Genomic DNA, 22346 nt, shown 5'->3' with positions numbered 1-22346 from the left:
AGAAGCAGGCAGAGAGAGAGGAGGAAGCAGGCTCCCCGCTGAGCAGAGAGCCCGATGCGGGGCTCGATCCCAGGACCCTGAGATCATGACCTGAGCGGAAGGCAGAGGCTTCAACCCACTGAGCCACCCAGGCGCCCCCTTCTGTTATATTCTTTCTTTAAAAAAAAAATTCTGGTCTGCCAGTACATTAAATTTATTTCATCATGGGGCACCTGAGTGGCTCAGTGGGTTAAGCTCTTCCTTCGGCTCAGGTCATGATCTCCGGGTCCTGAGATCAAGCCCCACATCGGGCTCTCTGCTCAGCAGGGAGCGTGCTTCCCCCCTCTTTCTCTGCCTACTTGTGATATCTGTCAAATAAATAAATAAATAATTCTAAAAAATTTTTATTTCATCATAATAGGTCTCAAACCAAGTGTTATTAGGCATTTTGGTAGACTCAGAAAAAGCATTTGTTAAAGCTCAGCATTTGTTCATGGATAAGAACAGCAAGAGGGTGCATGAGTGGCTCAGTTGATAAAGTATTCTGACTCTTGATTTTTGAATCAGGTCATGATCTCAGGATAATGAGATCAAGACTCACCTAGGGCTCTGCACTGGGCATGGAGTCTGCTTAAGATTCTCACTCTTGGGTGGCTCAGTGGGTTAAGCCGCTGCCTTTGACTCAGGTAATGATGTCAGGGTCCTGGGATCGAGTCCCGCATCAGACTCTCTGCTCACCAGGGAGCCTGCTTCCTCCTCTCTCTCTCTGCCTGCCTCTCTGCCTACTTGTGATCCCTCTCTCTGTCAAATAAATAAAGTCTTTAAAAAAAAAAAAAAAGATTCTCTCCCTCTTCCTCTCTCTCTGCCCTCCCTCCCCAGCTTGCGCACATACGTGTGTGTGTACATGTGTATACATGTGTTCTCTCCAAAACAACAACAGTACTCTTGAGCTGATAAAAACCTGTGTCAAACATAATTAATGATAGAGTTTCAGAAGGATTTCCATTGAAAGGCAAAAACAAAACAGGAATACTGTGTGCTTACTTTTTTGTTTTTTTGTTCAGCTACTATACTATTGTTGAAATAAGGGAAGGCATTGTGATATGTAAGAGGTAGAAAGGAAGCAAAAGAAAACTTATTTCATGATTGTTTGCATAAAAGTATTCAAGAAAATCTTCATTTTTAAAAAAAAAGATTTTATTTATTTATTTGACAGAGAGAGAGAGAGATCACAAATAGGCAGAGAGGCAGGCAGAGAGAGAGAGAGTGGGGAAGCAGGCCTCTTGCTGAGCAGAGAGCCCAATGCGAGGCTCGATCCCAGGACCCTGAGACCATGACCTGAGATGAAGGCAGAAGCTTAACCCAGTGAGCCACCCAGGCACCCCCAAGAAAATCTTTACATCAACCGTTAAAAGTAAGATAATTCGTCAAGGTTGCCAAAAGACAGGAAACACTAAAATTGCTTTCTTGTATTATTAGTAATCAGTTAGAAGAATGTTACAGGAAAAGTGGTTTTACTTACTATAAAAATATCTATAAGGTATTTAGAAATAAATCTAACAAGAGGTGCAAGAAATATATAGTGCTTATGAAAGAATACCTTAGTAAATGGGAAAACAAACCATGTTCATGAAAGGGTAAACTCAGTATCACACGGATGTGAGTTCACCACAAATTTATCTTAATCCAATGCAGTGCCAGTTGAAAGCCCTAGTTTTGTCTTGTTTTGTTTATCTGTTTGAAGAATCTGATAATCTGATTATAAAATTAGTAAGAAAGAGGGGTGCCTGGGTGATTTGGTTGAGCATCCAACTTTTGGTTTCAGCTTGGGTCATCATCTCAAGGTTGTGAGATTGAGCCCAATGTCAGGTTCCCCATTTAGCGGGGAATCTGAGATTCTTTCTCTCCCTCTCTCTCTGCTCCTTTTGCGGGTGCACATACTCTCTCTAAAATAAATAAATCTTAAAAAAAAAAATTAGAGTAAAGGGCCAAGAATAGCAAAGATGCTTTTGAAGAACAACAAAGAAAATACTAATTCTACCAGATACCAACACTTATTATAAAGTTCTAGTTGTTACCGTAGTGGAATTGATGCAAGAATACAGAAAAATAACAGATTATAGACCCTAGAAATATACCTATACATATATGGAAATTTGACCCAAGACAGAGGTACATTACAAAAAGATGAAGAAAAGGGAAATTACCTGTATAGAAATAAGTAAAATTAGGTGCTTGTCTCATACCATACACAAAGATAAATTGCAGGTCAATTAGACCTAATTATAGAAAGAAAACTTTACAACTTCTAGAGAAAAATACAGATTTTTTTTTCATCTTAAGAAAAGTGTTCTTAAAGGGGGAGAAAAAAAGAGAGAGACAAATCAAAAAACAGACTCTTAAACTATAGAGAACAAACTGAAGCTGATGGTTATCAGGGGGGAGATGGGTGGGGATAGGTGAAATAGGTGAAGATGAAGTATACACTTACGAAGTACACTGACTAGTGTACAGAATTATCAAACCACCATACTGTACACCTGAAACTAATACCCTTTATCTTAACAATGCTGGAATTAAAATTTTTTGACGTGTTATTATACACACAAAGCACAAATCATATCTTCTAGAGATAAAGATAAATTACTTGTTTAAAGATAAATTTGACTTCAGTAAAATTTTAAATTTCTGTTCAGTAGACCTAAAAGCAAAAGATAATCCACATATCCAGTGAAGATATTTGCAAAGCACATAACAGAAAAACTTCTGTAAGTAAATAAGTAAAAGGTAAAAGGGCTCATTAGGGAAATAGCCATGGAATATGAATATGGAGTTAAAAGAAGAGGGTAGTCGAGTAGACTTTAAAAAGATGTTCAAATCAGGAATGCTTGGGTGGCTCAGTGGGTTAAAGCCTCTGCCTTCGGCTCAGGTCATGATCCCAGGATCCTGGGATTGAGCCTTGCATTGGGATCTCTGCTCGGCAGGGAGCCTTCTTCCTCCTTTCTCTCTCTGCCTGCCTCTCTGCCTACTTGTGATCTCTGTCTGTCAAAAGAATAAAAAAAAAAAAAAAAAAAAAAAAAGATGTTCAAATCATTACAATCAGGAAAAAATAAAATAAAAAAAATTAAAAATGAAATAACGAGGGGCCTCTGGGCTGTTGATTTCAGCTCAGGTCTTGACCTCGGGGTTGAGAGTTCAAGCCCTGAGTTGGGCTCCATGCTGGGCATGGAGTCTACTTTAAAAATTAAATTAAAAATAAATAGTGTGGTACCATTTCACATCTATCAGGTTGGCAACAATAAAAAGTCAGGCAAAACTGAGAATTGTGTTGGTTAGGATGTAGAAAAACAGAAACTCATATGCTGTTTTTGGGGAAATAAATTGGTTCATCCACGTCATAAAGCAGTTTAGCAGTATCTAATGAAGTGGTGCCCATGCCCTTTGACCCAAGGAACCCATTTCTTGACATGTACCCTAGAGAGAAACAAGTTTAGTTGTTGTGCACAGGGGAATGTACACAAGAATGGTCAAGAAGCATTTTTTTGAACTAGTAAAAAAGTAGGAAATGACTTAAAATGACTGTCAACAGTTGAATACATTAATACATTTTTGTCTGCAGTGGAATATTCTAGAAAAGTTAAAACGAGTCAAGTAGAGCTCATGTATCGAAGCCAAGTAAAGAACAAAATATTTTGAGCAAAATTCAACTTGCAGATTGTGTTTTGTGGGATAGCTTTCTATAAAATCTGAAAACAGGCAGAACAGTACTGCATCTTGTTAATGTCCTTATGTTTATATAATATAGAATAAAATATGCATGTGAATGATTAAACACCAAATTCTTTTTAGTATCTCTGAGAGTGGGGAGAGAGAGACAGGAGGAGAGGCGAGGCAAGACTTTATCTCTGGGAGGAAATAATTTTATGACAAAATATAGCAAAACATGAAGAGTGATAAAACTGGGTTGTAAGTACATAGGTATAAATGGTGTAATTCTGGATGCTTAAGTATTTATAAGTATTTCACAATTTTAAGATTAAAAGAGAAATGAAGTATTTCTTTTACCCATTTATCTAACGAAAAGGGGAAAATGAAAGGCTGAGAGGGTAGCACTTCTCAAGATGAGTGGGAGAAAGCCCACTTTTGTGTGTGAAGGCTGTTTGTATGTTTACAACTTAAGCTTGTCTGTGTTGAAAGAAATCTGCAGATTACCTGTCTTGCTCTGCTAAGCATTTGGTCTTGTAAACCTTTGTCTAAGCAAGTGGGACAAGCCCTTAAACTGTTGTCCTTTTTCTTGTGTCTTGGGTTCCCATGCTCAGTTCTCACATTCTCAAGATGACATCTGGCAAGTATTTTTCTGTTTGAAGTCAGTTAATCTGTTTGAAAGTTGTTTTCATAGCTACTGTGTGTTAAATCTGTCTCCACACATATGTCTTCATTGAATCCCTGTGTGACTTTCCTAGCCTCAGACTTCAGCCAAGAATCCCACCTCCAACTAGCATATTCCTAGGTGATTTTAAGTTTGGCTTCCAAAGTTGGGCAGTACTCAAGGTAAATATTTCCTCTACCACTGGGCAGCTCAGAGACTCTGGGCAAGTTTCTTACCTTCTGTAAGCCTCAGTTTCCTCCCATATTGGGTTGACATGAGAATTAAATGAAGCTATACATGTGAAGTGGCTAGCAAAATGTCTGGGGACTGTAATAATTTTAAATAAATAACAGTAGTCTTCACAATAATTATATCATAGCTGTGAGAGAGGTCCAAAGTTTGAAAAGGACCTTGCCATGAAAGGTAAGTTGGTCAGCCAGGAGCGACTCCAGAGTAGGTTTGGTGAACTGACTTTCAGGCATTGTGTTCTTTGAGGAATGTTGTTCTCTTGGTGTCCACATGAGCTTTTTACTTCATTTATCGTTACCTGTGCCTTTAGTTTGAGTTCCATGGTTCCTGATAAATTGGATGCCATTTATGGATTTATTCATTCATTTTGCCTCTTCCTGGAATAAAAGCAGGAGCAATTGGATTTTTTAAAGTAGTTTAGAAAAGGAAAGAGAAAACCTTAGTTCTGTGTTTTTTTTTTTTTTTAAGATTTGTCTATTTATTTATTTGACAGACAGAGATTACAAATAGGCAGAGAGGCAGGCAGAGAGAGAGGGAGAAGCACGCTCCCCGCTAAGCAGAGAGCCCGATGTGGGGCTCGATCCCATGACCTGAGCTGAAGGCAGAGGCTTAACCCACTGAGCCACCCATGAGCCCCTAGTTCTCGTTATTTTTCAGTGATCTTTTTCTCTGAACATAACACCACACACACTGTGCGAACAACTGGATTTAGTCAGCTGGAAAGGAAATAAAAGAAGGAATCAAGGAGTGGATGAGGGAAACAAAACAGGCCCTCCTCGTTGTACAGGTGGAGTGAAAGACAAAGTAGGAGGGCACGTGGAAACAGAGGGTGGGGTAGCGCTGTATTTTAGGGATAGGTGCTATTTTTCTTACTTAATTGTTGTTTACTTGAGTACGCTTTGTAGTATGTGCCACAGGATTATAAGAATTTGAGTAGAGTGTTATAAGTTAGCCCAGATGATGTCTGTCTCCCTTAGTTGACAAGTAATTCTTCTCTAACCCCCTTACATGTAAAGTACATTAGAATATGCGAAGAAATGTAGCCAATATCTTTGCACTCAAGGTACTTAGAGTTGAGTTGGAAACTTACGACAAATCCAGGATTTCACTGGAGAATCATGTCGGGTTTGATTTTCCAGGATCAATATCACTTTTTTCTCTTCCTCTGCACTAAATTTTATTGAGCGCTGTGCAAAGTATTTTAAATGGATTATTTAACTTAATTCTTAAAATATCCTTTGTAGATAACGTGCTTATTATTTTCACTTTATAGATGAGTAAACTAACACTTGAGAGGTCAATAAATTGCTTGGTGTCACTCAGCTTTTAAGTGCTGGAGCTGTGATACGAACCCAGTGATTAAAAACCCAGCTTTTAATCACTGTTCTATTCTACCTGCTTAGGGTTCCCTGGGATTAAATTTTCCAGGACCTTAGAAGAAATGCAAACTGAATTCTTCTGAAGGGTAGGTAGGATTTTCTTAAGCAGAAGGAAGAGCCATTCGAGAGGAAAAAGAACTAATATTTATTGTATGAGTATTAAATGCCACACACTGGGTAGGCGTTCTGCCTAATATGATTTTACTTAACCTTCACCACCAATACTGAAATTTCCTCATGCCCTTTGACAGAGGCTGAACCGAACTAAGAGAGGGCATGCGGGGGGGGGGGGGTAGGGTGACAATAGAAGTTTGTGTAGGTTACAAGTTTCCATACCAAGTCAGTCTTAACTCAAAGCCTGTGTACTCTACCATAATGTTAGCTTGGCCTCCAAAACTGTGATAAGAAGAAAAAACTGTGACTGAGGAATGAACCCAGTATCTTGTAGAGCACAAGACTCAGAGTAATTTAGTCATAACAAAAGACACTTTTCCATAGGAAGAGGAACAGAGCAAGAAAATAGATTAGAATTGAAAAGTATGAAATATAAACCCGAAGGTAATTGACTTCTGATCTTGGGATGATGATAATGACCCAGAATGGGACCCCGATAACAGTTAGTTTTTTACCATTTCTCCCATCTCTCCATCCCTATCTCCTTTTTAAATGAAGACTTTTTAAAACCTACAATAGTAGACAGATACTGTAATAAACCCTATGTATGTATCACTCTGCCCCTGGCCAGTCCTGGCTAATCCACATTCCCATTTACCCTCTTGTATTATTTTGAAGAGATCCTAAACATCATATCCTTTTACTCACAAATATTTCAATATATGTCTCTAAAAGATAATGACTCTTTTAACAATGACAAAAACAACACTATCACTAATCTCCAATATCTAGTTTTCAAATTTCTAGTTGTCTCATAAAAATCTATAATTTTTAAAAGTTTATTTGGATTAGGGTCCACATAATGTTGAAATGTTAGTAATTGATAGGTCTTTAAGTATCTTTTGGTCTGTAGGTATAGGTTCATCCTTCAACTCCCTCCTCTTACCCCCCTAGAATTTAGTTAATGAAGGATTAAGTTGGTTGCTGTATAGAACTTTTCATAGCCCAGATTTTCCTGCGTGCATCCCAATGATGTAGTTTAATATATTCCTCTGACCTCTGTCACAATTTCCACAAATTGGTGGTTGGGGTGTTTTTGGACAAGAGTTTATAGGTGGTGGTGTGTTCTTCCATCAAGGGGCATATAAAGTCTAGTTGTCTCTCTATTTGTAGTGTCGCAATCATTGATTCTCAGTGCTTCGCCTCCCTAATTCTAATTCGGTTATTTCTCCTCCTATTTGAATAGTAGTTATTATAGGAAAGGCACTCCGACAAATGCTTGATTCATTCCCTTCATTTACAGTTTTCAAAATAATGAGTTGGTTCCCTAGCATCCTTGGATGATGACTCATTTGTTTGGACATTACAAATATTTGATATGTTTCAGCCCACTTAGTCATTTAATATTCCCTAAGTTTTTCCAGGATGTTTTTACTGTTTTGTTTTTTTCCTTGCTAGGATATGTATCTATGGAAAACTAGAAATTTACGGGAATCCAGAACTGGATTAATCAAGTGTACAGGTGCTTTATTAGGGCACTTGTGAGGTTTTCACTTCTAGTCCTGTCTCATAATTTGCATCCTGTACTTGTATGTACTAACCCAGGGGCAGAAGTGCCCTTTTTAATTTTATAGGAAAATTCACATGTGTCTCAAAAGGCCCTACCTAGTCTCTTCCAGGATTTTTAGAAGATTGTTATAGCAGGAAGAAAGAGCTTTTTTAGAAAAAAAGATTTATAATACATTCAATCCTTGAACAGTGCGGGAGTTGCACAGTCCTCTGTCTGAGCCAGCCAGGTGCCCCTCTTGTGTAACTTTTGACTTCCCAAAATCTTATGTGGACCAGAAGCCTATGTGGACCAGAAGCCTTACCAATAACATGAACAATCAGTTAACAGGGATTTTATATATTCTATGTGTTGTATACTGTATTCTTAAAGTAAGACAGAGAAAAGAGAATGTTAAAATCATAAGAAAAAGTACATTTATAGTATTTATTTAATTGTATTCATTTATACATGTACTGTATTTATTGAAAAAAAGTCTGCATAGGACTGGATCTACGAAGTTCAAACTCATGTTCAAGGGTCAAATATAATTTCAAGTAACTAGCTATAGATAATACTAACTTTTAGAATCTTGGGTTAACAGAGAACATTTAAGATTTTCATGGTTATTACTGTCAACTTGATCTTTCCTTGGAACACCTTATCATACACGGTTGAAGACAGCTTTAGATTCTAAAACAGATTTCTAAAACTTCAAACTCAGTCTTTCCTACAATGTAAGGAATATATTCCTGGCCCCAGAATTTTCTAGAAAAATAAATTCAGTATTTGTATCTATTAGTACTGAGTTTGTAAGTTTTTCTCTTTTTAATAGTGTTTAAAGTAGTTGTAGCAGTGAAAGTAGAAGATCGTATTTACTGAGTTTTATAGTTTACAAAACCTTTTTCATCTCCATTTTCACTTTTCATCATCTTCATGACAATCCAGGTTAATATTTAATAGTTCTTGTCTGACAGAGGCTATTCATTCAATCCTTGCAATCCCGTGAGTTTGGTTCTCTTACTATTATAAGGAAACTGGGCCTAGTGAGGTTTAGAGACTTGCCTGGGTCTCGCGGCTGGGAGACAGAGGAGTCAGGGATTGAGCCCCAGCTCTTAACAACTGGGCATGTATCCATATTGCCCCTATTTTGCAGATCAAATAAATGACCCCTTGGAGATATTGAGAGACTTTTCCAAGGTTGCTTAATTGATACATGATGGAGTCAGGACAAGAAACCCTGAGTCTCCCATCTGCCAAGCCAGTGCTCTCTTCAGCCCAGAGTGGAAGTGTCCCAGTCAGCAACCCTGATGTCCTCAGTCCACTGCTGGAGCTCCCTGGAATGGTAACAGAGCCAGAAAGGTAGGAGTCAGGATTTTGGTAGCAGCATTTCAGTTTGATAGGAATGACCTCACTGAGTTAGCACCAAGTTAGGGCAGTATGTGTCTAGAGATTGAACTGCTTGGTATTTGGTATCCCAGCCATATTCACATTGTTCTCCACGAATTGATTCTTAGATAGAGGAAAGTCATCTAGACCATTTCCTGAGCTTTCTTCTCTACTTCAGTGCCTTGGTTTCTGTGATACTCTCAGAAACCAGGAGTCCTTCCTACAGTTGACAGCATAACAGCAGTAGCTGCTGTTTATTGTGTGTTTATTTTGTTATACATCAGTTATTCTCTTGAATATGTTAACATTTTTACAGATTCGTTATGTCATAAAAGAGATAAGATCAGAAGCATTTGGCAGGTCATTCTCTACATAGTACTTAAAGATGCGGAGCATTACAAATACAGTGTGAACATCTGATGTTTTTTTCTCTAGTTGCCTTTTCCTCCCTGCTTCTGGGACATAACCACTATCTTAAGTTTGGTGACTGTCAGGTCTCATGTTTTTTAAAAAGAAAAAAAATCGCTAGTCATGTATTTACCTCTAAACATCATGTTTAGAGGTAAACTAAACTAATATAGTCTTTAGTTTTACAAAAATGGTATTTTATTCTGAACAATCTCTGCCACTTGTATTTTTCATTCACCATTATATTTGTAAGTTGGTGAACGTACCTCTGGTGAGTTTTTAAATTTTCATTGCTGCTATTTGATTGTGTCTCTGTTTATGTTTTCCTGTTAATTGAATAGTGCTGCTGTAAGCATTCTCGGATATGTGTCCTTTTGCACAGAGTTCTGTAGGGAATTACCGTGTCTTAGGGTATGCCCGTCCTCACATTTGGTACATCTGCCAAACTGGTGCTTATAGCAGTTGATTCAGTTCATACTTTCCCTTGCGGTGGCTGAGTTCTTGTTTCCGTGCATCCCTAAATCATAGCTGCTGTCATCAGACTTTAATATTTTTGCTATTTATTGAATGTAAATATTATTCTTAAGCTTTTTTACACGGATTTTTTTTTTCTTTCCTAATTTGGTATAAACCTACCAATGTCAGAATGGAGACTGAACCTAAGGGGAGTAAAGTAATTTGCTTAAGGTCATGCAACGGAAGCTGGCTGAGGCTGGATGAGATGAGAGCTCTATGAGCACCAAAGCTGGTGCCTGTTTCTCTGCAGTTCTCTGCCTAAGGGTCTTGCCACCAACACTAGCAGAACCCAGTTGATTTAAGGACTAATTACGGAGTTCTGTGCTTTATGTCCTGCTTGTCCTTTCATTTCCTTGTCTCATTGTTTCTTGAGAAATTCCATCAGCTAGCCTTCCTGTTTTTAGTAAACTCTTTTAAAGGATTTGTTATAAAAGGATTAATAAACTTAACAGCGAGCCTGATTCTTTGGCCCATTTGTTTTTTTTTGATTTTTAAAATTATTACAGGCATACCTGGGTGGCTCAGTCTGTTAAGCATCTGCCTTTGGCTCAGGTAGTGATCTCAGGGTCCGGGGATCGAGCCTGTGTTGTGCTCCCTGCTCAGTGGGGTGTCTGCTTCTCCCTCTCCCTCTTTGTTCACTCTATCTCTCAAGTAAATAAATAAAATTTTTTTAAAAATTATTATTATAAAACAGTACCCATTTATTAGCTCCTAGTTTTATAGGTCTGAAGTCTGGCATGGCATGGCATGGAATTCTCTGCTCAGGGTATCACAAGGCTGAAATCAAGATATTGACTACATAAAATGCCCACCTGGGAGAAACATCTTCCAAAGTTATTCTTAACCATAGACAAAATTCAGTTCCTTTTAGCCATAAGACTGAGATCACCATTTCCATGCTGGCTGTCAACCAGGGGCTGCTCTGAGCTCCTAAATGTCACCTGTATTCCTTGCTACATGGTCCTGTAGCCATGATGGTATGCTGGTCAGTTCTTTCTTATTCTTTGAATCTTTGACTTCTTCCTCTGCCACTTGCCAAGAAAAATGCTTTGTATGTATGGATTTATTATTTAAAGAATTTTTTTGGTTGGCTCATCATACCTAGTATCCATGTTTCTCTGTCAATGGATTGAGAGCTGACTATCCTGATCCCGAGATAGTTATAGTGGAGAACCCCTTCCTCTTTCTGATTCAGGTACCTCGGAGGACATGGAGCTGCCATGCTGGGCTGTGTTCCCAAGTGGACTGTAATTTCCTTCTGTCATCGTGTAATAGGAAAGATGAAAACATCTAGGCAGCAAAGAATATGTAGATTGATGGAATAGTTATCTATTTATGGCTTAAAAGCCATTTTTCAGAGCAAATGTGACTGAGCTTCTCTTCAGCAGTTTGGCCAGAGGTCCCATATCATTAGATATAGGACCTCAGGTGAGCTACATTGTTGTTGACAATGATTCCTTTGGCTCTTTGTTCCTTTTAACTTTGTGTTGTAAAGTATAGCAAGTATGCATAAGCCTGTGTGTGGTTCTGATCAATTATTCTTGTTATTCTTACTTTTGTTGCTATTTGAAGAATCAAGTAAATGAATGTTCTGCTGTTATTTATATATGAATCACTGAATTTTCAAAAACTGAGCACACCATGGAACAAGTGAAGAAACAGAGCATTACCTGCACCTCCCTAGTCCTCTTTGTGCCCTTTTGTAGTCACTGTCCATCCCCTAAGGGTAACCTCTGTCTGACTTCTAGTAACCCAGGTTAGTTTTGCCTGTTTTTATGCTTTATATAAATGAAATGAAAAACTGTGTATTCTTTTGTGTTTGACTTCTCTCACTCTACCTTGAGGTTGTGAACTTTGTTCATACTGTTGCATAGAAACAGTGGATTATTCATTCTCTTTGCTAGTCTCGTATTCTGTTGCAGTTCTTTTGCTCATTTTAATACAGCATCGTCAGTGTTTTGCCATAATCTGTGGTCTAGTGTGTTTGGCGTATGTTCCTACTTTATCTCTGTTTTTATTTATTTATTTATTTATTTATTGAGATTTATTTATTTTAGAAAGAGAGTATGAGCATGTGAGCAGGCACATGTGGGCACAGGGGGAGGGGCAGAGGCAGAGGGAAAGAAGCAAATTCCCTACTGAGCTCAGAGCCACAACCCCAAGACTGTGACCAGAGCTGAAACCAAGAGTCAGATGCTCAGTTGACTGACCCATCCAGGTGCCCCATCTCTTATTTTTTTTTTTTTTAAAGATTTTATTTATTTATTTGACAGAGAGAGATCACTAGTAGGCAGAGAGGCAGGCAGAGAGAGAGGAAGGGAAGCAGGCTCCCTGCTGAGCAGAGAGCCCGATGCGGGACTCGATCCCAGGACCCTGAGATCATGACCTGAACCGAAGGCAGAGGCTTAACCCACTGAGCCACCCAGGTGCCCCCCATCTCTTATTTTTAAAATGGGCCTAAAGATGAAAGAATAGGGACTAGAATGGTAGGATATTCAGGTGCATTGAAGTTAAAGTAGGATGTTCTAGAGCTGGCTAACCTGATGGAACTTTTATGTTCTAGATGGAGGGAGGCCATGATCTTGGTCTTCATAAGCTTTGATCTGAGGGTTGTTTTTTTTAAACCAAGAATATTGACCTGACTGTGAGTAGGCAAATCAGATCACATTTAGAGTAAAATTCTGGTTTTGATCTCACACTATGACATTTATAGTCTATTAAAATAAAACTTAATTTCTCCAAACTTGAGTGTCCCGGTGTCATTTAGTTCACATATTATAGAAATCTGAGCTTCACAGTCTAAATGACTAAGGAAACCGTAATGACTAGTACCCTCTGGAATTGAGGCTTTTAGAATCTTCGGTTAGTAGAAAAGGAAGACACCATCAGTACGCAAGTTTTACCTTAATATGAGAGAACTTCAAATCATTACCCAGCAAAAAGTGCTTTTTCTTCTAGGTACTTTTTTTTTAAAGATCATATTTATTTATTTGTGAGAGAGAGCGAGAACAAGAAGGGGGCAGAGGTATAGAGAGAGGGAGAAGCCGGCTCTCCACAGAGCAGGGAGCCCAGTGTGGGACTGGGTCCCAGGACCCTGGGATTATGACCTGAGCTGAAGGCAGATGCTTAACCGACGGAGCCACCCAGACGCCCCTCTTCTGGATACTTTTAAGAGCACTTGAATCCCTCAGATAGAGTGAGGGGATGTCTCAGGACCCCAAGTAGAGCAAATCTGGAATTGAATTTAAGTAATTTCTTAAGTAAGAAACTGAAAGGACTGGTTAAGAACCTGAAAACTTGACTAAAAAGCTACTGCTAGTGAATATTGAGTACATTTGATTGCTTTGTGACTAGAAAAAGTTTAATAAGTACATTGTTAGACTGTTGCTTGCACACACTCTCCTCTAGATCTGTGGATTCAAACATTGAGGCATGGCACCTTGGCTCAGGACTATGCAGCCTTACAGCGCTAAAGACTGGATATAAGAGCGCCATCTGGTGGTTCTCTGTAGATACCCAAGTTAATGAAAGGGACTCTTCCAATGCCAGTTCAGCATAGCCATTATAATGGCCCAAGGAAAGAAAATATATAAAGAATTTTTTTTTTTTAAGGATTTTATTTATTTATTTGACAAAGGGATAGCACAAGTAGGCAGAGTGGCAAGGAGAGGGAGAAGCAGGCTCTCTGCTGATCAGGGAGCCAATCCCAGGACCCTGGATGACCTGAGCTGAAGACAGACGCTTAACTGACTGAGCCACCCAGGCACCCCACGAATGTGTTCTCTGCAGATGAAAGCAACCCATTTAGTAGTGTAAGAAGGAACAACAATTAAAGTTGTTATACAAAAATTTTAGGATATTTCTAGTCAAGATGCTATTTTGGGGGAGACTCCAATCACTAGAATTCTCTAAGTTCCTAAATGTCAGGATTTTTATTAGAAAGGTAGTACTTAGAGATTGTGACCATTTGCTTTTGACTTGCCTAGTTCACTGTAATTGAGTTATTACATGTTGTAAGAGATCTCCGTGGTTCATATATATATATGCACATTGCTTGAGACTTATAAAAATAGCATTGCATCCTATTTTTACCAGTCTAGATCAAATCCATGAGAATTCACATCACAAATTTAATGTTACAGCCAAGAATAGTACATTTCTTTCCACAAGTAACTTGGCAAGTTCCAAAAAGATCCCTTAGTGACTTTCTTCAATTAATTATGGAGCACATAGGGAATTGGAAATTAAAGTAAGTGTGAATGGAGGCCATGTAGATCTCATTTTGTCCTTTAAGTGCTCATAGTACCTACTATCTCATACGGATTTTAAGGTGTATAATTTTCATAAAGCCCTTTAAGTTCCTAAGGGGACACTCTCTGTGGTTTAAAATGTTATTAATTTGTATTCTTCTTTCCTGTGTATCCAGCTTACATTCAGACATATTAACTAATCATTATGTGTGTTAGCTAGATCTCTGTTTTTTAAGTTTACTTTATAGCAATGTCCATAACAATTCCATAACTTTAAAGTTCACATATTTTTGTTTTTCTAAAAAATGTTTTCTTCCTTTTTAGGTAACAAATATACTTTAGAGACTAGACCAAACCAAGAAGGCATTGATGTCAGACAGGAGCTACTGAAATTCCATTCTACTTATTATTCATCCAACTTAATGGCTATTTGTGTGTTAGGTCGAGGTAAGAATCCTTAAAATTTTCCATAGAATTGGATAATCTTAGTTTTCCATTTGACTCTTTCAAAGTATTGGGAGAAGAATATACAGCCTTTATCTACAGAGAGGCTTTTGAAAATGATCTCCTTGTTGGAGAATATGTGGAGGGGAATTTTGTTTTTAACTCTGTATTCTAAAAAGGAGTATAGATGCTTTAAAATGGAGACCTGAGAAAAATATATAGTAGGCCCTATATATAAAAAAATATAGTAGGTTCTATAAACATATAAAAGCAAAGAAAGGAAGTATAAACAGATTAATAGATTTGACCTTGTAGCAATTCAGAAAACTAGGAATAGGATTAAAAGGCAGGTAAAGGGTGGGGGGAATCAGATGATGGTACACTGGAAAAATGATTTGGAATATAAATAAAGGTTTAAAGGTTTGACTATTTATTTTCTTATTTTTTAATTTTATTTTTTTAAGATTTAATTTTAATTCCAGTTGGTTAATATACAGTGTTATATTAGTTTCAGGTGTACAATATACTGATTCAACAATTCTGTACATTACCCAGTGCTCATCATGACAAAAGTGTGTTCCATAATCCCCATCACCTATTCCATCCATCCCCTCAATTTACCCTCTGGTAACCATCAGTTTGTTCTCTGTCGTTAGAGTGTGTTTCTTTGTCTCTTTCCTTCCCTGCCCCCTTGTTTTGTTTCTTAAATTCCACATAAGAATGAAAAACAATCAGAGGGGTTTGAAGCGGTGGGGGATGGGAGGTTGGGGGGACCAGGTGGTGGGTATTAGAGAGGGCACGGATTTCATGGAGCACTGGGTGTGGTGCAAAAATAATGAATACTGTTACACTGAAAAAAAAAAAGAATGAAATCATATAGTATTGGTCTTTCTCTGACTGACTTATTTCCCTTAGCATTATGCTGTCTAGCTCTGTCAGTGTTGTTGTAGATGGTAAGATTTCATTCTTTTTTATGGATAAGTAATATAATCCATTTTCTCTCTCTCTGTTTCTCTCTCTATATATCACATCTTTATTCATTCATTTATTTGTGGATACTTTGGTACTTCCACATAAAGGTTTGACTTTTTAAATGCAAATTAAGTAAAACAATGTACTGTTTCCTCCTGTTAAATTACCATAATTTTGTTTTTGTTTTAAGTAATACTCATTATGGAGGAGCAGTGCCCTTTTTGTATTGGTGATGGTGTATACAATTTATGCAGTTGTTCTAGACTTTCTGGAGAACAGATTAACAAGGTGTATCACCCTTAAAAAGTTTGTTTTTACTTCTAGAAATGCAGTCTAAGGAAATAACCAGAGTTGTTCAGAAAGTGGATGTACTAGGATATTTCTGTCAGTATAGTATTAGTGAAAAGTTAGAAATGATCTGATTGTTCAACTAATGGAAGATAGGTTAAATAATGATGTTATAGCTATGTAATATGGCATCTTATAGAAAACTGCATGTCTTCTCCCACTTTCTGTTCTCCTTCCTGCTTTATTTTTCTTTACAACATTTATTATCGCTGAAATATTAAATATTTCTTTATCATTGTCCAGCATACTAGAAAGTAATGTACTTGAGAATAGAAGCTATTCTGTTCACTGCTTTGTCCCCAGTGCCTGAGTTAGTGCTTTACACATTATAGGCACATGTTAAATATATACTGAATGGATAAATAATATTATGACAGTGTTTCAATAACATGGGAAAATATTCTTAATATGTCCAATAGAAAGCAAAAGCACTCTATAAAAACAATGTGCTATATGGTCTCTTTGGGGATTTATAAAAACTTATAATAGACATATATAGTATAGACATAAGACAAAATAGAAAAACATATACTAGAAATGTAATGTGATATAGTAGTTGGGAATCGTGCTCTAGACTCTTCCAACTTGAGTTTGAATTCCAGATATACCACCTACTTAGCTATGCAGCCTTGAGCTAACAGACTTTTCAGATCTCTGAACTCTAGTTTTTACATTTTTAAAATGGAGGTGTGCTACCTCACAAGCTGTTATGAGGTTTAATCAGGGTAACGCGGAAGTATTTAGCATGGTGCGTGGCACACAGCAAACGCTCCATAAACGGTAGCTGCTTTTAGCATCCCGTAATCCTGAGATTATGAGCAACTTTTGTTTCCTTCCTTTTGCATTTGTTGTTCGTTTTCTACTTTTGGCAAATGTTACATTTGTAAGTAGAAAATAAACAACTATATATATTTTAAGTTGGTAATAGGAACCAGGATATAAAATGGGTCCAAGGAGTGAAGGCAATAAAATAAAAGGAGTCTGTAACTCTGTGTGCTTGCTAACAGTAGCTAGTTCTAGAGTGTTAAGTAACCCTGGGTATTTAGAGCCTAGTCCTGGGAATATTTTTATCTGTGTTGTGTTGAAATAAAAAACACTTGATTTCAGTAAGCACTTACTGGGCAAGTGATAATGACAACAGATGAATCATCCAGGAGGCCTGCCTTCCTTGTTCCCTGTTTATTGGAAGTGACAAAGCAAGTGTCTAAAAGAAACAGATGTTTCAGTTTCCTGATTGCATACACACCACTCTCCTAGTGGGACTGACCTGTGCTCAGTTCAGTATACTTGATGAGGGCCTGGGAGAGGTGTCCTTGCAGTACAAGAGGTGTGAGGAGGAAACAGGAATTCTCAGGTTTAATAGAAAATCCGCTCCTTCTTCTAGGATGAGGGGGAGAGAAAGAGTAACCATGTGGAAGGATCTCTATCACAAAGGGACAGAAAGGTTTTTCTCTGTTCTCCCACGGGACCATCCTTCTAGTTGTGACAGCACTAATTACCTGGAAGCTTGGCAAATAGGTAACTATCAAGTACAGACCCTGGGATTGCCAAGTCCTCATGATGTCACGATGAAAGGGACTTGCTTCGATGTCCCGTAGTGCACTGCAGAGGGGAAAAGACAGACTGCGGTTTCATAGAGCTGCTTTACCTTTAAAAAGCTACACTGTGAACTTAACGCTTTCAGGGTAGAAATACCTGAAAGGCTCACCTGGGAGAACCTTGCCCTAAAGAGCCTCGCTTTTGCCAGCCCCTCAGGCTGGTAAAGCTTTGTATACTGCCCACCTTGTTCCAAGTCACATGTTCCATCTGTGCATAAAGATACGCCTGCTGTCTCTTGCTCCAGATACACTTACTCCATTCCTGAGCTTCCTTGTCATATAACGAGTAGCCGCTGGTCTGCCTTGTACTGGGTTCTGGACAATTTGAGGTCCTGTGTACATGTCAGGAAAAATAGAAGTAAAGGGGCACCTGGGTGGCTCAGTGGGTTAAAGCGTCTGCCTTCGGCTCAGGTCATGATCCCAGGGTCCTGGGTTCGAGCCCTGCATTGGGCTCTCTGCTCCACGGGGAGCCTGCTTCCTCCTCTCTCTCTGCCTGCCTCTCTGCCTACTTGTGATCTCTGTCTAATAAATAAATAAAATCTTAAAAAAAAAAAAGAAGTAAAAATATGTACATTTAATATGTGAAGTACAAATGTTCATATTTATAGGCCTAAAGGAGAATTTCATACTATATAAAGGCAAATCTCAAGTAGTGATTAAGTGTTCTCTTAAAAAGTTCATGGAAAAGTTCAAAATGGGTTACAGAATACTGAGGGAAATTTCTCACTTGATCCAGATGCTTCCTGACAGTAACAGGTGATTTGAATGTTTATACCATATATAAATACCCTCTTCTTGAGGAGACAGAATCAAGGTGAGTGGTTATCTTGTTTATTAAAAGATAACCTTTTGGGCACCTGGCTGGCTCAGTCAGAGCATGTCACTCTTGATCTCAGGTTCCATGAGTTCAGGCCCCATGTTGGACATACAGATTACTTAAAAAGAAAACAACAACAAAAAAAAACCCAGTCCTTTTTCTACTTTTTAATTTTTTGAATGATAGAAATACGTATACACAGAAAAAAATTTACTCCATGTAGAAAGATATAAAGTAGAAATCAAGTTTTTCTCTTTCCTCCCATCCTGTGATAACAGTGCCCTCTCCTCAAAAATCTCACCTTAAGTCATTTTTGTTATACTTCCAAAAGTGGGATTTTGTTAATATATTCAACATGTAAGTATGCCTGTTAAAAAAATTGAGATGCCTGCCATTTTCACTTAATAGAGCTTTAAGATATTTTTGTACCAGCCCATAGAGATCTCTCCCTTATTAATGACTGCATAAAATTCTAATGTATAGGCATTTAATAATATTCACATACTCATAGATGTTAAGGTCATCTCTAGTTTTTGTTATAAAAAAATGCTGCAGTGAACATATCATACATCTCTATAAACTTTTCAAGTATAACTCTTTATAAAAGAATATAGGTAGGTGATAACAGAATAACTTCAAGTGGCCATTTCATTCTAACAGTAATTACAAACCTTTGAATGGGTTTGGCACATTATGATACAGAACCATATAATGTTAGACCTCAGAAGAGACTTGTGATCATCTCCCCCAGTGTTCTCATTTTATAGAGCCTGAAGTGGTTAACCAGGGTTGTCCAGGTAGTCAGTTGATATGGTTGGTGAAGCCAGGGTTAGGATCCAAGTTGTCTAGTCTCCCCACCCAGGACTCTTTTCACTATTTTGTACTCTTTCCCACAGAATCACTCACAAGCTCTAATATTTGACTTTTAACAATGGGCTTAGACTGTGTCTGTTTATAAAGTGTATGTTACCATCTATCAGCTAATGGTTTAGTATGTGCCTGTTGGCAGTTGTAGATCAAATAATTTTCCAAATGCAGCCAACTCTTCTTTTACTGTTTTAATACACGTTTTAAATTTATTGCAAGACAACATTTGTAAAACAGTTTTTAAACCGTAAAGAGCTAGACATGTGTGAGGTATAGTTATCGGTATGGCTCAGCTTTAGAAGTCACACAGGCACTGACGGGATTGAGCAGAGTGCTTCAATTTCATCAGGTGCAGCTTTAAAAAAATCATAGGTTTTCTTTTTAATAGTCTGGAGGTTTTTCAGGAGATCTTAAGGTTTTGTTTAGCTTTACTGAGATATGATTGACATGTAACATTGGATAAGTTTAAGGTATACAATATAGTAATTTTATATATGTATAAAAGATCCTCAGGTTTTAAATACTGCCTGTCATGTTACGAGTAGTTTAAGTTCTATTTTCATTATTTTCTTACAGAATCTTTAGACGACCTAACTGATCTGGTGGTAAAGTTATTTTCTGAAGTTGAGAACAAAAATGTCCCACTGCCAGAATTTCCTGAACACCCTTTCCAAGAAGAACATCTTAAAGTAAGTGCATGTATTTCTGTTATTTTTCTTTTTAAATTCAGGATCATAATATATGCCAGTTTACTAAAGAGTAGATGAACAATTTTGGAAGTTTTATTTATTCAGGTTTTTTTCATCCTTTTTTTTTTAAGGATTTAATTAATCTATTTTGAGAGAGAGAGAAAATGAGTGGTGGGGAAAGGCAGACAGGGAGAGAGAGAGAGAAGCAGACTCCCCACTGAGCAGAAAGACCAATGTGGGGTTCGATCCCAGGACCCAGAGACCATGACCCGAGTTGAAGGCAGACACCCAACTGACTGAACCACTAAGGCGCCCCTGTTTATACAGTTTTTAATATTTGTTTTGATAGTTGAATCAGTTTCACATTTATTAGGGATATGTATCACCAAAGAGATATCGATATAAATCCGATCTTTGCATACTAAAAGTAGTTTTGGTAGTTAGAGCCTTGCTAAACTGTAGAGGCTGTTCTCCAGTGACAGAAGGCAAGCATATTGAGCCGCATGGCCGAGGGGACCAGACATGGGCTGTACACCAACTGTAATGAAAGTCCATTTAGAAAGAGCCCAAGCCAATTACTGTTTGTGGTCAGTACAGTTTTCTATGGGGCAATTGGTTCTCTTGAATTTGGGATTTTTCCATGAAAATCTGTATTCTTCATAGTTCATAAATATTTTATTCAGTAGGAGTTGATATTGCTAATCTTTCTTGATTTTTTTTCTAGCAACTTTACAAAATAGTACCCATTAAGGACATTAGGAATCTTTACGTGACTTTTCCCATACCTGACCTTCAGAAATACTACAAATCAAATCCTGGCCATTATCTTGGTCATCTCATTGGTCATGAAGGTCCTGGAAGTCTGTTATCAGAACTTAAATCAAAAGGTAAGTCTTTTGAGTACCAGCTTCTGAGGGTAGTACCCCACATCCTTTTACTCTGGCTCTCATTTTCTCCTAGATTTTTTTGTGTGAAGGAACATATTTGGATGAGACAGTTTTGGGTTTATGGAAGAGTGAGGTGGGGTTGTTAGTGTGCTTTTGATTTTTTGCTCTGGGTTCTCCCCCTGCCGCCATAATTTGTTTTACTCTTCAGTATTGTGCAGCGAGGTTTAGACTCTTCAAGAGATTGTGCTACATGTTTTAAATAACAGACAGGTTTGGGGGGCCTGGGTGGCTCAGGGGGTTAAGCCTCTGCCTTTGGCTCAGGTCATGATCCCAGGGTCCTGGGATCGAGCCCCACATCGGGCTCCCTACTTAGCAGGGAGCCTGCTTCCCCCCTCTCTCTCTGCCTGCCTCTCTGCCTACTTGTGATCTCTGTTTGTCAAATAAATAAATAAGTAAAATCTTAAAAAAAAAAGTTTCAAAAGTAAAAGCTCACGTTGGTATTGTTTATCATCTCTGTGGAATAACAGTACACATTATTTATTGGCCTGCTCTTACCCATCAGACCAGAGGTTGTACAAGGATCTAATTAGTAGGTGATTTCCAAGGCCCCTCTCAGCTCAGGCTCTTCTTTTATGACTTGAAGAGTCCTGAGGAAACCTCCCAACCCAAAAAAATCCCTTCAGTCTTCCACAGTGTCCGAAACAGTTTTTCTGAACCAATTTTTTCTGCTCTTTTGTGCAAATGGTCCATCCTAATATCTTGGGAACTTGTAGTATAAATTAAAAAAAAAATTCTTTATCTTAAAGGAAGCCACACATACAAGCCTGTTTTGATTTCCTTTGAATTTTACAGGCTGGGTAAATACTCTTGTTGGTGGACAGAAGGAAGGAGCCCGAGGTTTTATGTTTTTTATCATTAATGTGGACCTGACTGAGGAAGGATTATGTAAGTATTGACGTGTTTGCTTTTTAATGAAAATTGACTTCTTATGATAAATTCTTAAAAATTTCTTAATGCTGTGGATCTGTTTTATGTAGTAAAGCCGTAAAGCCTTTAATTCATACAATTCATCCATTGTATTTTTCATGTGCAGCTTGGCCTTCATTTCATGGATGATTTTTTCCTCCTTAACAACCTGTCATTATGTTACATTTATTAAATGTGTCCTTGGCCTTTCGTCGGCTCATTAACTTCCCCAAAGTCCCTTCTGTCCCATGTCCTAGAGCCTGGAGGGCCATGTGTGTGGAACCCTAAAACCAGTGTCAGGGAGGTGAGGACTCCATTTCTACCTACCTGACTTTACCTTAGGAGTGAGCTCACTGCTTTGAAGGATACAAGGACTGAATGGTTTTTAAGTGTGCCCCTTTCTTCCAGTACACGTTGAAGATATAATTTTGCACATGTTTCAGTACATTCAGAAGTTACGTGCAGAAGGACCTCAAGAATGGGTTTTCCAAGAGTGCAAGGTAATTTTGTTTCACCAAAATTTTTCTTAAGGAAATTTTTTCAGGAAACATACATATGT

General features: G+C 38.0%; 1 protein-coding gene across 5 annotated transcripts in view; it reads left to right on the top strand.

Moving 5' to 3' along the window:
- The window catches only part of IDE (insulin degrading enzyme), a 113447-nt gene that overhangs the window by 41468 nt on the left and 49633 nt on the right, over positions 1-22346 (top strand). For 4 of the 5 annotated variants that reach the window (XM_032312280.1, XM_032312279.1, XM_032312281.1 and 1 more), the window contains exons 5-9: positions 14524-14646; positions 19822-19934; positions 20659-20821; positions 21674-21766; positions 22196-22287. In XM_032312280.1, the coding sequence (XP_032168171.1) occupies positions 14524-14646; positions 19822-19934; positions 20659-20821; positions 21674-21766; positions 22196-22287 (584 nt within the window). Of the gene's footprint in view, positions 1-8711; positions 8999-14523; positions 14647-19821; positions 19935-20658; positions 20822-21673; positions 21767-22195; positions 22288-22346 lie in introns of those variants that run through there. The other variant, XM_032312283.1, reaches the window with a different exon arrangement.

The sequence above is a fragment of the Mustela erminea genome, chromosome 14 (genome assembly GCF_009829155.1).
Source record: "Mustela erminea isolate mMusErm1 chromosome 14, mMusErm1.Pri, whole genome shotgun sequence".
NCBI lineage: Eukaryota > Metazoa > Chordata > Mammalia > Carnivora > Mustelidae > Mustela > Mustela erminea.
This window is presented reverse-complemented; position numbering and strand designations above follow the sequence as displayed.